Here is a 16,393-nt window from a genome sequence, read left to right on the forward strand (position 1 = left end):
TGGTGGGAATGAAAAATTGTGCAGCCTCTGTTGAAAATAAATGGTATGGTGATTCCTTAAAAAATTAAACAGAATTACCATACAATCCAGCAATTCTACTTCTGAGTATATACCCAAAAGAAGTGAAAACAGGGATTCAAACAGATATTTGTATGCTCATGTTCATAGCAGCATTATTCACAATAGCTAAAAGGTAGAAACAACACAAGTGTCCCTCAACAGATGAATGGATAAACAAAATGTGGCATATATGTACAGTGTAATATTATTTAGCTTTAAAAAGGAAGGAAATTTTGACACATGCTACAACATGGATAAACCTTGAAGACCTTATGCAAAGTGAAATAAGCCAATCACAAAAGGACAAATAGTATATGATTCCTCTTATATGAGGTCCCTAGATTAGTCAGATTTATGGAGGTAGAAAGTAGAATGGTGGTTGCCAGGGCCTGGGGAAAGGGAGAGTGTGGGGAATTTGTGCTTAAGGGTACTGAGTTTCAGTTCAGAAGGATGAAGAAGTTCTGGAGATAGATGGTAGTGATGGTTACACAACAATGTTGAATATACTTAATGCCCCAGGCTGTATAATTAAAATGGTTAAAATGGAAAGTTTTATGGTTATTTTACCATAATTAAAAAGAAGACTACAATTTAAAAATGGGCTAAAGATTTGAACAGACATTTCACCAAAGAATATATATACTCTCGGGCTAATAAGCACGAGAAAAGATTATCAGTATCATTAATCATTCAGGAATGAGATACCAGTGCACACCACTAGAATAGCTGTAATCAAAAAGACAGACGATACCAAGTATTGACAAGGATATGGAGAAACTGGAGTCTTCGTATACTGGTGGAATTGTAAAATGGTGTAGCCACTTTGAAAAAGTTGGCAGTTCTTAAAACATTAGACATAAACTTATGATATGACTCAGCATTTCCACTCCTAGGTAACTACACAAGAGAAGTACAAACATGTTCACACAAAGACTTGTATGCGAATGTTCCTACTATTATTATTCATAATATGGAAACAACCTAAGTATTCATTAATTGGTGATTGGTGAAACAAAATGGTGTATGTACATACAGTGAAATACTAGTTAGCAATATATGGAACGAACTATTGATATTCTCCAATGTGGATGAACCTCAATGTATTATGCTAAGTGAGAGAAGCTAGACATAAAAGACTATTGTGTGATATGCAATTTCTAGAAGAGGCAAATCTCTAGAGACAGCAGTGGTTGTTGGGCTTGGAGTGTGAGTGGGGATTGACTGCAGATGGACATGAGGGAACTTTTTGGAGGTAGTGGAAATGTTCTAAAACTGATTTGTGATGGTTGCACAACTGAATTACTGAAAATCATTGAACTTAAAAAAGTTTAATGAGAGATATTAGAAGGTGTGCCTAAGTGTATCTGGGAAAGTCAGAGAAAGCATCACCCAGAAAGCATTGGCTTGAGTGGAGAGTTAAAAGATGGCTTAGGAAAAAATGAATAAAATGTATAAAGACCCCTGTGAACCAATGTGAAAGAGAGCACAATTTGTTCAGGAAATTATACGAGGCTTGTCTTGTTGCAGCATGAAGTTTGAGACTGGGAGTGTCAGAAGATAATGTTAGGAGTAAATTTAAAGAAAAATAATTTAGCCTATTTATAAAATGATAGATTCCAAGCTGTTGGTAATAACTTGGCAGGAATGTCAGGGGATTATTGTGGATTTACTCTTGGTATGCTTTTGTATTCACAAAGTTCAACACAATGTTGAAAAATGATCAGAAGGAAGAATATTTAAAACTGAAATTAAATGTTTTTGCTACCCTTGAATAAAATCCTGGTACTTCTAGGGTATTGTGTTCTGTTTATTTTTCAAGACCCAGTTAATGTTAGCTATTTCTGCTATATCTTATCTAATGCCTCTTCACCCCTACCCCTTGCAGCGTCTCCTGTATGTTTCTCTATACCTCTGTTATGACACTTCTGGCGTGGTATCTTAAAGCTTTCTTATGAGACTCCTAAGATCTTTGAAGGCAGGAAGTAAGCATATTTTCTTCAAGTTTATAACTGCAGTGTCTGGCATGGTATTTGGCACATAGTGGGTATTCAGTGGTAAATTTACTTGCCAGAACTTTCGAAGAAGGGCTAGTGAAGCATAGATCAAAGGGTTGGAGGGACTTTTACATGAAGGTAGTCTACTAAAAAAATAAGGACACAAGGTGAAATTTTATAAATTCTTAAAGGATTTGGCTTTGAGGGGAGGTAAATAATTCCCCATCCAAATTTTGAATTCTGATGTCTACTTTTCATTGATTGTTTCTTCTCTTAGAATTTGGAGCTGGAAAAGACCTTTAGAGATTACATAATCTAGTCTTCTCTGTTTATTCACTTTGTGACCTTAAACCAATTACTTAAACCTTTCCAAGACCAGGTTTCCTCACCTGTAAAATGAGGGAGTCCTACGTACCTCATTGTTATAAAGATTGGTTGAAGTGATATTTATGAAATTCGTAGTCTTCAATTCATAGTCTTCATTTCAGTAAATGGTTAGACGTTACAAACTGAATGGATTACCCAAAGTTTCCCACAAATGTGTGGCTAAATTTGGGCTACAGATCGGATGTCTTGAATTTTAATCCAGGTATTTCCACACTGTCATGGTTGGTACTTCTTTCCATATTAGTGACCTTTTCCCTTTTTTATTTGCAGTTTCCAGTTTGATGTGGGCTGGGGAACAAAATCACAAGCTTTACTCATTCAGTACATGCTTATTACGCATTACCATGTACCAGGCACGGTGGTAGGTATAGGAGAACAAATGAATAAGAAATGGTCTCTGTTCTCAGGGAGTTTGGTGTCTAGAAGTGAAAAACAGAACTTCTAGAAAAACATATAAATTAAAGTGTGTAGGCAAATGTGGATGATGTAAAAAGGATTTAAACAGCATATCTTGCAAGGGGGACATCTGGGGTCAAAGTCTGCATAGAGCAGATGAACAAAGGAGAGGTAGGTAATCACCAGCTGGAAGGAACTGAGGGATACTAGGATGATTGGCTTAATTTTACTTGGGAGTTTTACATGGAAGATAGTGTTGTTGTGGAGCATTCTGTGAAGAGACTGAAGGTATAGTTTATCTGCAGTGAAACCAGGATTCCAGAGGATACAGTGAAATAGACTTAGTATGGAAATAGCCCAGGAAGGGAAGTCAGTGGCTAGGAAGTACACAGAAACAGCTACAAGAAGGTAATGTTGTTAGCATCTTTCCAGCTCTCTTTTGTAGATTCCAGATGATTACTTTTCAGCTCTTATGCAAAAGCCCTTTGAGACTGTTGCCATCTGACTATTGCAGTCAGCTTTCCTTTCTGTTATTATCTGCTGACTCTCCTAGACATAGTGTAGTTTATTAATGGCTTGGGCAACTGGATCATCCTTCCATTCTTGTTTAGTCCATGAAGTTGAACCTCTCAACAACATAGCCTAGGACTGGGTTAACCCTTATCCTGTATGAATGTTCAATGAACATTGAAAATTGTACTAGAAGTTGAAGAAATTGTAATTTGGTATAAATGTAAGCTTTTAATTCTCTCTATATTTAATGTCTTTGTGTGTGTATGTGTATGTGTGTAGGTTAAATGTATCTTTAGAATACAGTACGAAGAGGTCTTGTATATTCAAAGACCTATTGAAGAAGACAGAAGAAAATTTTTCCAAGAATTGATTCTTAATCAGGCATCAATGGCTCCACCACGAAGGAAACACACTGGTAAAGTTCCTAAAACATTTAGGAAAATTTGGGGTGGGGGTGGGTAGTTAAGAAATGCCCTTTTTTGGAGTCTTTATTTTTATTTTTAACCATTTCTTTGTGGAAATGAAGACAGTTTTTCAGATTCTGTTTATCTTTAGATGGACAGATGTGGAAGTGGCCATTGTGTTCGCCTGACTTGAGGAGATTGGGAAGTACAGCCTCATTGTTAAAGCTTTACTAATAGGTGACTGTTAATGAAGTATTCTTATCACTTCAATTCAGATGCTCTGGTACATTTCACATTCTGAGGCTCAAAAAGTCAAAGAAAAAAAGTCTTCTTTCTGCTCTGTTTTAGTCACTTTAAGTACTGAAGCCTTGAACTGTCAGGTGTTTTGGTGATTACTTTGTGGGCCGGGTAGGTTTGATGGGCCAAAAGCTGATGACAACATTTGCCTTTTCTGGTTTATTTTATTTATTGATTAATTTTTCAGATATTTATTGAGCACCTGTTATGTTAGATATCTTATGCTAGGCACTTGGAAATCTATCATGGCTTTGTTTTAAGCAGTAGAGTTTTCTTGGATTTAGGCGTATAGCATTAAGAGGAGCCTCAGAATTTGTCAGATTTCAGTCCCCTGACTTAAGTAAGGACTGCATTTCTAAGTCACTCAAAAGAGTTTCTTTTCCTAATCTTAAAGATTCACAGAAGATAAGATCCCCTTGCTTAGTCTTTCAGCCTTTTCTAGAAAATAGCAATCCTGTTTGTTAAAAAATTTTAAGCCTCTTTCTCCCCGTTGTATCTTTTATGTTTTTTTTAGCTGTTCCTGTCAGATGTTAAATACATTTCCGGTCCCTGCCAAGTCCTTGCTTTCCCATGTTCATTCTGCTTCTTTGTTTTTTGGTGGTTGTATTATCCAACACTTTAGTAATTTTGTTGTCCTTTAGTGACTTCTTTCCACATTTTCTCAGTTTTTAAAAAATGAACACCGATCAAATGGCTACAGTTGTGGGTTTTTTCTCCCAGAAACCTTGGGAGATTTAATATGGAAGTTACACTTGATTATTGATTGTTGCCTGCTGTTAATCTAAATAACAGTATTTAAAATATTTCATTATTAAAGTGATTCATTTTAATAAGATATCTTGCATGCTCCTAGATATATTTTAGTCCCATAGATCTGAATTTTCTGTGTTAAAGATTAACATAATTCTTTTTCTTTTTGAGTTGCTTTCATTTTTCATCTTAGGGGCTGTTTAGAAATCAGCAATAATCCTTAGAATTTTAATCCTGAGCTTCAGTGTGATACCGGGAAAATCTTTTAAGGAATTAGAGAACGTTATGATTAGGAAACTTAATACTTTACCCTTTAAGAAGATTTTTTGTTTGTTTTAGGGTAGATAGTGAATACCATAGATTTTACATATAACACTTTTGACAGGGTTTTCCATCTTTTTCCATGTCTTTGGGATTCTTTTTTTAGTTCCTAAAAACTTTAGGAGCTTTTAGTTCCCCAAAAAACCTTTTTTTTTTTTTTTTTTTTTGCTCCCTGCAAATACCATTCATTATCCCTACTGTGTTGTACTAAGAATACGAAGATAGGAGACTTGTCTAAAATCAGAGTTTTTTGGAAATGGGAAGGATCAAAGAATTGTTACTTGCCCATTTCCCTTTCTTATATAAGGTAACTCTGTTTTGAGAAGCAGTTTTTAAACAAGGTTGACTTAAGCAAATCAGTATACACTACTTCACCTGAAGATATTTATGTTGATTTGAAATATTTCTCGTCAGTTGTATATAAATAATATTTCAAACTCAGATTATTTAAAATCATATCATTTGCCCATTAAAGGAGTCCTATTGTGAGTTATTTTGTAAAGTAAAGCTATTCTCTAACGTACTTTTGGTTTCCATTCAAATTTTTACTTGCTGGATTTGTGTGGTTCACATCTATTTGGAGTTCTCCTTTTCTTAAAAGAACATTTTGAGAGAATGCCGGAAAAGTAATTGAGGTCCTGGCCCTGCCATGTTGGAATCTTAACATTTTCTTCTATTTTCTTTAGGTCTTTGTGCTATGGAAGTGCTTCCTCTTGCACTACCTTCTCCACCTCGTCAATTATCAGAATCAGAAAAAATCCGGATGGAGGACCAGGAGGAAAACACTTTAAGAGAGTTGCGATTGTTTCTCAGGGATGTAACCAAGAGGCTGGCCACAGATAAACGCTTTCACATCTTCAGCAAACCGGTGGATATTGAAGAGGTCTTGTTTCAGTAGTGTGCAAACAGTGAAGTTGAACTGGCTAAAAGAAAAAAATATTGACATCTTTTTTTGGAAGGAAAAAAAGCAAAGGCATGGATGAATATTACCCCTAGCCTGTAAAATTTTAATCCATGTGATTACTACCAATGTCATCAGCAAACATCTGATGACTTTTGGATGAAATTAGTGACCAATTTGTATATGTCCTCTTAAGTAGTATTGATCTTTGTGATCTCTTACTCTTCAGTTTAAGAAGAGAATTAAAAGTTCTGTTAGTGAAATGTCCATACTAGACTATTTTTATTCCAGGATAAATCCTGCTCTCAAAAAGTATATTGGTATTAACCAATCAATACCAATTAATATTGGCATTTTTCAAATTATGTGTACCTTGTTGAAAGAGGTGACTAAGAAACCTGAAATTTGTCTCTCATATTTTGGGAATGCCTATGACTAAGATGCTGTTTGAAGTTAAGCACATCCTATGCAGCTAAAATTATTTTTTTCTTCAAGAATTTTCTCTGCTCCCAGTGGAAAATTTCTCACTTTTTATGTGTATTGTTTTGTGTCCTTGTGGGAGCATGGTTTGTGATGATGAGAAAAGAAATTTTCCATTTGGAATCTACTGTAATACTGTAGATTAAATTTTGTTGTTGTTGCTTTTTTTATCCTGGAGTAATATAGTGTGTGGATGAACACAGTGCAGTCTTTCTGGCTGCTGCCTTATAGTTCAGACTCCATGTTTGAACAGCTTTAGTGTTTTTAGTTTTAATTTTTTTTATCTTTTTTTAAAATTTGAATTATGAAATAATTCGAAGTTTAATGTTGCGTCCTCATTATGAAATCTGTACTTTAGGACCTGAGCAGATTCCTTTGGAACCATTACCTCATCTATGACTAGGAAGAATGAGCTAGCATTACGGTTTTTTCCCTGGGCAAGTCTGAAAATATCTGTTTCGCCCCTTTTTGGAAGAAACGGACTATCTATACTTTTATTTTTATCCACAATACATAGTTTTCTCCGTTTGATCCTTTTTAACAACCTCACAAGGTCGTTATTATTTTTCTTATGTTGTAGCTGAGGAAACTGAGGCTCATTGGCAAGTGACATAGCCAAGACTCAAAAGTTTTTTAAAATTCAAAGCCCACATTCTTTACGTTACATCACGGCTACCTTATACCCTTTTCCACTGGAATGACAGGACTTGCCTAATTTGCTTTTGCAATTAATTTATCATTTTATATTTGTGGAGCGTTTTTTTTCCTCATGGTATTTTCAGATAATCTTAGAACTATCAGCCTACTTTAAAGATTGTTTTGAATGTTTATTTCAAATTGGCTATGAGACTCTGACAGTTGATTGATAAGGGCCTCCCCGCAAGTCAACCTCCCATGCTGGGAGTAAACCAGTTTTGCCTTTGCCAGGGAAAACTCTCTTTCTTTCTAACCAGAAGAGATTGTCAGATTTCAAATGCCATCTGTGATAAGAGTAAAAGTTTTATAAATGAGGGTAAGGCAGTGGAAGGGCATAGAAAACGTTGATCAGATAAAACTTTTATTTAAGGGTTATGTTTTCTCTTGTTTCCTCTTTTGTTCTTTCTTCTCAGGTTCATTCTGCTACTGGTTCTTTATTTGCTCTTAAAGCTAAAAACATAGGAGTCTCTGGGAAGGATAGAGAAGGGACAACAAGATAACATTTAGATAACCTAAAACACAGAAATTTATATACAAATAATGAATTTGAAATGACTAAAAACTTGATCAAATTGCAAAGCAGACTGCAGAGAAAACAAAAGTTTAGAAAATAAATGTGGAATTTAAAATTAAACATAGGTGCTAAAATTTTATAGTCTTTAGTAATGTAAATTTTTGTAGTGCTTTACAGTTTATAAAACCTTTTCTGCACGTATACAAGGCGTGCCAAGTGCCAGAGCCAAGAATCCAACTAATATCTTCTGAACTATTGCTTGTCCAGTATAGCTCCACTACCTCCCCTATAAGGAGTAGACTGACTTTTCAGCTCCTAGAGGTTGAAAAGTAAATTAAAATATGCACATACCTACCTAAAATTTAAAAAAGTATATAAAATATATATATGTGCATTTATGTATGTAATTTAAAAAATATCAAGGGGCCAGCCCGGTGGTGCAGCAGTTAAGTGTGAGCTGTGGGCACTCTGCTTTGGCGGCCCAGGGTTCTCAGGTTTGGATCCCGGATGTGCACTGACGCACCGCTTATCAAGCCATGCTGTGGTGGCATCCCATATAAAAGTAGAGGAAGGTGGGCACAGATCTTAGCTCAGGGCCAATCTTCCTCAGCAAAAAGAAGAGGATTGGCATTGGATGTTAGCTCAGGGCTAGTCTGCCTTACACACACACACAAAAAGATAAATTAAAAGAAAAATTAAAAAAAGAATGTTCTGAAAAAAATATATATCAAAGTGTCAATGCCATTAGTGATGGAGGAAACGACCCTTTAGTTTCACAGAGCAGAAATTACCTTATCCCCAGAATTTGGTCCTGGACTGATGAGACGTTTCTAAGCACGTGCTTTTATATCAGACCTAATTATTTGATTTGAGATTTGTGGTGGGGAAAGCAATAGATATATAGGTTGGTAGAGCTTTCTTATCGGTCAAGCAATATAAAACATACAATTTATTTGGCAAATCATGACGTAATATCTCCTATTTTGGGTTATCTCTCAGAAAATCAGCACATAGAGCAAAATGTATTTTGCTTGTAGATTTATTTAGGGACGAGTCCAGTGAATCTTTGACTAGTCACAAAAGCGGTACTAATTTTTGTTATATAATTGACTCAAAATGTTTGTTGGGGCTGGCCTGGTGGTGTAGTGGTTGGGTTTGCATGCTCTGCTTTGGCGGCCTAAGGTTCGTGGATTCAGATCCTGGGTGCGGACCTGTACACTGCTTATTAAGCCATGCTGTGGCGGCATCCCATGTGCAAAACAGAGGAAGACTGGCATAGATGTTAGCTCAGGGACCATCTTCCTCAAGCAAAAAGAGGAAGATTGGCAACAGGTATTAGATCAGGGCCAATCTTCCTCACCCAAAAAAAAAAAAAAAAGTTTGTAATGACTCCAAAGGAGCAGAAAACACTTTCCATGAAACAATTCACTCTATAAAACTGAAAAAGAAAGAAAATTTTTTTGTTTAAAGATTTTTAAGGGATTTACCAGAGAACTTCTCTAGTAATAAGAAAAATCTGTTTTTATAAAAAAAAAAATTCCTTTAAAAAAAATCTTCTTGAGGTAACATTTATTGATGCTAATTGGGTGCTTTTACCCATACATTCTTTTCTCAGGTATGTCTAAAGGATTAAAAAAAAAACTGACACAATTGGTTTCATATTTCAAGATGAGAAACATTTCGGAGTTGACTTAGATATGACTTGAAACTGAAGCTTTTCATGGAAAGTATGACATAGTAACTTTAGTAGCATAAATTGCTCTAAAATTTTATCCTTATCTGTAATTATTTCTTAGATATTTAATTTTTAAATAACTGTGGTTTCATTTTGTGTTTTTATGAGTAGATCATATGAAATAGCAGAAGTAATTTTCGTTAAAATATCCTGTTTGTTTTAGGTTTCAGATTATCTTGAAGTAATCAAGGAACCAATGGATTTATCAACAGTAATAACTAAAATTGATAAGCATAATTACCTGACTGCTAAGGATTTTCTGAAAGATATTGACCTCATCTGTAGCAATGCTTTAGAGTACAATCCAGATAAGGACCCAGGAGGTAAGGACGCACTGGGCAGGTTCACTTTGGTGACCACTGAGAGGATAGTTTAATGTTTAAATACTAAAGCATGCCCATGTTTCAGATAGATGAATTAATTTTAATGGCATATTATTGTATTTAGAAACTTCTTGATGAGGAACTAATATACTTAAATATAATTATTAAATTAACTTATTAAATTAGATAATCTACTTAAATTAGAGGATTTTAGTATCCTAGTTATCATGTTCAGGGTTTAATTTCTTCATTTACCTTTCACTTTTTATACTTAAATTGTTATTTTGTTCAGGTGTGATGGAAAACTGAGTAACTGAGAATTTAATATAACAGTTATTTTGTTGGGCCGGCCCCGTGGCTTAGCGGTTAAGTGCGCGCGCCCCGCTACTGACAGCCCGGGTTCGGATCCCGGGCATGCACCGAAGCACCGCTTCTCTGGCCATGCTGAGGCCGCGTCCCACATACGGCAACTAGAAGGATGTGCAACTATGACATACAACTATCTACTGGGGCTTTGGGGGGAAAAAAAAAGGAGGAGGATTGGCAATAGATGTTAGCTCAGAGCTGGTCTTCCTCAGCAAAAAGAGGAGGATTAGCACGGATGTTAGCTCAGGGCTGATCTTCCTCACATACAAAAAGTAAAAAAGTTATTTGTTTAGTCAACATCACTAGTGCTGCTAAACACTGGGAATTTCAACTTTGTGGGAACTCATTATAGGATAAATTTACTTATCAAAAGACCCCTTTAGGGGCCGGCTCAGTGGTGTGTTGGTTAAGTTTGCATGCTCTGCTTTGGCAGCTTGGGGTTCATGATTCAGATCCCAGGAGTGGACCAGCGCACTGCTTATCAAGCCATGCTGTGGCAAGTGTCCCACATATAAAATAGAGGAAGATGGGCACAGATGTTAGCTCAGGGCCAATCTTCCTCAGCAAAAAGAGGAGAATTGGCAACAGGTGTTAGCTCAAAGCTAACCTTCCTCACCAAAAAAAATAACTCCTTTAGGTAGACATTATCTTTCTATACATTGTAGGTATTTTTATGTAATTTTATTTTTTTTACTCCTAATTCTACCCTGTACTCAAGTCTATAGTCCCAACTTTTTTAGTACACCCTTCAGGAAAGACTGCCAGAAACATATCTGTAGTTAAACAAGATGCATTTATGGATTCATTGTAACAAGGGAGAATATATCTTGTGGGGGAGGAAGAAATTTTCCTCTACCCTGCTAGGCTCTTCTGGCTGGTCTAAGAATAAAATTGACATGAGACAGATTAATGGGAAAAAATCAAATTTAATTGCATATGTACAGGGACCCATATACATGAGAGAGTCAGAGACCCCCACATGAATGAGAGGATCAGGGACAAAAAGGTAAAATGAGGTATATATGCCATCTTGAGCTAAGGAAGGGGAGAGGGCCTGAGGCTTCAGAGGGGAGAAGGGTAATTCACAAGACGATAAGAAGAGCAGATATTCAGTAATTAGAGGTTTGCCCTGCCATACAGAGAAGTCATAAAAATTTATTTCTGGTAGTAACTTGTATTATGGACAAGGTCCCCAATTTAAATTTTTTAAAGAAGAAGTAAAAATTTCTCGAGCCCACAGGGTCTTGATTGCCTTTAGCTCCAAATATTCCACCTGCCACAGTCGCACATCCTGGGAGGCCTGTTCTGAACCTCTTCAATATCATGGGGAGCCATATAGGATTTGAGCTTGTGTTAAGTGATTTTGGGGAGAATTTAAGGAAGTAGGGCTTTGCAGTGGATTGGATGCTCTTAGGAAATGGGAATAATTTTGTGATTAGGTATTTTAAGAACCTGCAAGGAAAGAAAAATGGAGCAAAGCTAAAGCTGTGATGGGTAAAGAAGCAGCAGTCATTCATTATCCAGGATAGGATTATATTTGGTTATTTTTGTGGTTAGGACAGTGTTCATGCTTTTGTCTGTGTTCAGAGATGATTACAGAGTGGTTGTTTTTATTTTGAGTCATCAAGGTCACGGAGTGGTCTTTTCTGAGGTTAGTGTTCTGTAAAATTGTTTATGTATAACATGAGTACACCAAAGCCTAGCTGATAGTGCCAGGCCAGTGCCCAGCTGACAGGGGCCATTGTTCTCTTTCTCACTCTCTTGAGGATTCTGTTTCTTCAACAGGTGATATACAAGTAAGATGCTTTTAATTTAAAAAATTCATTTAAGTTTCAGTTATCTAAAGATATTTAGGATACAGTTTCTGCTTTATGTCTGTATTTATGGGCAGTGGTTCTCGACTCAGGCCATGTGTCAGAATGATCTGGATTTCTCATTTCCACACGAAATTAGGTATTTCTTGTCTAGATTTAGACCACGGTAAATCACATATCCTAATTCCAAGTTGAGAGACAGAATACAATTTTATGTCTCTGCACTTGGTATCTAACATTTCTTAAGCTTTACATTAGGACATTTGTCTTTAGTAGTTTTTGTTGTTTGTTTAGCTTCTTTTTGACTTTTTATTATATATGTCATATAAGAAAAATTTATGAAGATAAAAACAAAGAAGAAAATTAAAGTAACCTGTAATCCCATTACCTAGTGTTCTCTCTCACACACACACAGATGTATTATATGTGAAGTACATACATGCATAATATTTTTCTAAAATGAAAATATAATTTTTATAAACTTCATCATTCATGAAGTATTTTGTGAAAAGGTTATGAGTTAATATATTTTAATCATATAGATGTACTATAATAGCTAATACCCTATTGTTGGACATAATAGATTTTTTAGTTTTTTCCTCTAACGCTGGTGAATATCTTTATAGCATAAATTTTATGTACATCCTTGATTATTTTCTTAGAATAAATTCCTTAAAGTGAAATTTCTGGATCAAAGAATATATATCTCTTTTAAGGCTTTTAATGCCAGCTGCATCAGGGCCACTGTTAGCCAGTATAGCAATGTTCTTTGAGTGAGAGTAGATGGCATCCTGCACCAGGGTCACAGTTTGGGTAGTGAAGGATGGGCTGGGTCTCAGCCTCATTTGATTACCTTGCTGGGTCCTTGGTGAGGGTACAACCTGCACAAATGTCTACCTAGTGGCCTTGAGCAACGTATGAGAGTACTTGAGTACCTACACCCTCATCCTGTTAGTTTTTCAAGATACAGAGGTTGCTGAAACTATAGTAGGTAATGGGAGCTTGGGCTGTGGGTTTACATCTAGGCTTTAGTCCCACTTCTACTATTTCCTAGTTCCTTAACTTGATCAGGTTAAGTCCTCTAAATTTTAGTTGTCTTATCTGCAAAATAGGGATAATTATAGTACTCTTCTTTTTTATTTTTTTATTTTTTTTTATTTTGCCCCCCAAAGCCCCAGTAGATAGTTGTATGTCATAGTTGCACATCCTTCTAGTTGCAGTATATGGGACGCGGCCTCAGCATGGTGGGAGAAGTGGTGTGCCCGGGATCCGAACCCGGGCCACCAGCAGCGGAGAGCGTGCACTTAACCGCTAAGCCACGGGGCCGGCCCAATATAGTACTCTTCTTATTGAGGTGGTTGTAGAGATTAAATGAGAAAATATATTAGATTAACCCTTATGAAATCGCCATTTTCATATGGTTCAACCTAGATAGGTTAAGCCCTTAACATAGTGCCTGGTATGTGGTAAGCGTTACGTAAAGATAGTTGTTCATATTTTTATTCTCATTATCATCATTATCATTTAAATTGTGCTTTAATTTTTCATAAATTAGTTCCTTAGTGGACACCTGCATATTTGCTTTAGAATGACCCTTTATACTTTGTGCTTGTTATATTCCCTGGACCACATTTGAAATTTAATCTTATTTTAGAACAAATCTAGGGATTGATAGTGAAAAACGAATTTGAATGATTAGAGAAAGCCAGTTGAGAAGATCAATCCAGATTTTTATTGAAATGATATTGCTTTTAAGAAAGAAGCAGTGGGGTCTGGCCAGATGGTGTAGTGGTTAAGTTCAGCGTGCTCCGCTTTGGTGGCCTGGATTTGCAGGTTCCTATCCTGAATGCGGACCTACACCGCTGATCAGCCATGCTGTGGTGGCAACCCACATACAAAATAGAGGAAACCTGGCACAGACGTTAGCTCAGGGCTAATCTTCCTCAAGCAAAAGAAGAGGAAGATTGGTAACAGATGTTAGCTCAGGGTTAATCTTCCTCAGCAAAAAAAAAAAAAAAAAAGGGAAAAGAAGCAGTGATTTTTGGTGCTTAATAACCTTTTACTACAGGATGCAGTTGTATAATCAAAAATATGGCTCTATCTCACAGAGTTGATATGATACACTTGTAACTTTCCTCCTTCACTATTTTAGATGGAAAAAGTGTGGTATAATTCAAAAGCATGATTTCATCTCTGTTCAGATTATTTCATATCTTTAGTCAAGAAGCCTATTTTTTTCTTACCAACAGAACCACTTGTTATGTATTAGAAAAACAACCTCAGGGTCTGTTGTGTAGCAAGTGGAAATTACATGAATGTTGTATTACTTTTACAAGCTCCCATGAGTATTTGAAAGCTTAACCGTGTTCTGTTTTGTGGAACACTTGGCCATTTGGGGAAAAACTAGCATATACATAGAAGACAAAAGCCAACATTTTGAAAGCTGTACATGTTGCCTAAGTGTTTACCCAGATTCTCTCCCTTGAGGATGATGTGGACAGAAATTAAATATGTTAGCCAGAAGAATTTTAACTTGTAGGTTCTAAATGTGACCAGTATCAGATATTTGACTCTATTTGTTATCTTATATATATGTGATATATTATGATATATTATGTTTAACTTTTCCCTATTCTTTGTCTTGTAGTACATACCTTCTCTAGCCCTTAAGCGCATTCATACATTTACCATCATTTAGCTAATTTGGCTGAAATTTCAGCCCTAATCTCGTAGTCTTCTCATAATCTTCTGTTTTGTACCAATTGCTTAGGAATAAAGCTCACAGATTCACTTTAGCTTTTGAAGCCCTCTGTGGGCTATGCTTCAGCCAAATTCAGTCGTATTTTCTATTAACGAGTACCATATGCTAGTAATTGAGTTGGGTGCTTAGAATACAAAGATGACTATGACAGTCTTTGCCTCTTGGGATAGAGATATTCAGATCAGTAATACATATTGAATAATTACTATGTGGCAGACATTATGCTATGGTATTAGTTTGCTGGGGCTTCCATAACAAAATACCATAGACTGGGTAGCTTAAACAACAGAAATTTATTTTCTCACAGTTCTGGAGGTTAAAAGTCCAAAATCAAGGTGTTGACAGGTTTGGCTTCTCCTGAGGCCTCTCTCCTTGGCTTGCAGATGTCTGCCTTCTTGCTTGTCCTCATGTGATCTTTGTGTGCATGTACCCCTGGTGTCTCTCGATGTGTCCAAATTTCCTCATCTTATAAGGACACAAGTCAGATTGGATTAGTGCCTACTCATATGACCTTATTTTTCCTTAATTACCTCTTTAAAGGCTGTACTCCAAATATAGTCGTATTTTGAGGTATGGAGGTTAGAGCTTCAACATATAAATTTTGAGGGGGGGGGACACACACTTCAGCCCATAACAGTTGTTATATATACAGAGATAAATAAGCCATAGTTGCTACTATCTAGAAACTCACTGTTTTGTAGGAATGACAAATATCTAATTATTGGTGATTATAATAGAAAGATTATTAAGGTATAAAGATAGCGTGGAGGTGGCAATTATGAGTTTTGTCTTGAGGTGGCAGCAGATGATTATAATACAGTTTCATAAGGTCTGTATTAGAAATATGTACACAGTGTGAGTTGAGCACAGAGGAGAAGACGCTACCTGGAGATGAATAAGATTAGGAAGGGCACTCATTCTAGACTGAGAGAAGTAGTGTACAAAGGTATAAAAAGAGAATATGGCTGGAGAATAGAGTGTCTGTGGAGGAGTGTTGGGAAATTCATCCACTTCCCTACTCACTGAATCTCCATTTACCGAGCATCCATTTATGAAGTATTCTGTATGTATAAATGGTGTTCAGTTCTGGAGATATACAGCTCTGGCCTGTAAGATGCCTAAAGCCTACGTCGTGGAGAGCCTTGCAGATAAATAAATGTCATAGCAAGTTCCCTGTCTTCTTTTGATCCTGTGTAAGGTTTTCAGAGTTAGTTCTCTAGATGATAAGGAGCCACTGGATGGTTTTGAGACAGAAAGTGATGTGATTTGATTTGCATTTAAGAGTATAGTATTACAGGCAGTATCAACTTTGGGATAGAGGTCAAGGGAGTGGTGAGATAGCGATTGGAAGACCAATTAAGATTCAATTGCAGTGGCAGCAGAGATTGAACGTAGAGGGCTTAGGGACCAACCAATTAGATACGACTGACAGAAATCTAGAATGACTCCTGAGTTTTTGATCTGGGTGTTAAGGAATCTGAGAAGTAAACCAATGGAGGAACAGGTTTGTGGGGACATGTTAAGTTTAATTTTGGATGTGTTAGTGTGAGTTACCTTTGGTACACCCAGATAAAATGCAGACATTGTAGAGTAGTAGTCGTATATGTGGTTCCAGAGATTAAGAGACGTTTGGGTAAGAGACATGGTTGGGGTCATCAATGTATAGGAGTGAATGAGATCA

General features: G+C 36.4%; 1 protein-coding gene across 4 annotated transcripts in view; it reads left to right on the forward strand.

Moving 5' to 3' along the window:
• Nucleotides 1-16,393, forward strand: part of ATAD2B (ATPase family AAA domain containing 2B) — a 150,412-nt gene that overhangs the window by 111,395 nt on the left and 22,624 nt on the right. For 3 of the 4 annotated variants that reach the window (XM_004418290.2, XM_014782123.2, XM_087437104.1), the window contains 3 exons: nt 3,630-3,765; nt 5,809-6,005; nt 9,612-9,771. In XM_004418290.2, the coding sequence (XP_004418347.1) occupies nt 3,630-3,765; nt 5,809-6,005; nt 9,612-9,771 (493 nt within the window). The remainder of the gene's footprint in view (nt 1-3,629; nt 3,766-5,808; nt 6,006-9,611; nt 9,772-16,393) is intronic. The other variant, XM_004418291.2, reaches the window with a different exon arrangement.

Source organism: Ceratotherium simum, chromosome 11, assembly GCF_057802395.1.
Source record: "Ceratotherium simum simum isolate JZ-2026a chromosome 11, ASM5780239v1, whole genome shotgun sequence".
NCBI classification, from domain to species: domain Eukaryota; kingdom Metazoa; phylum Chordata; class Mammalia; order Perissodactyla; family Rhinocerotidae; genus Ceratotherium; species Ceratotherium simum.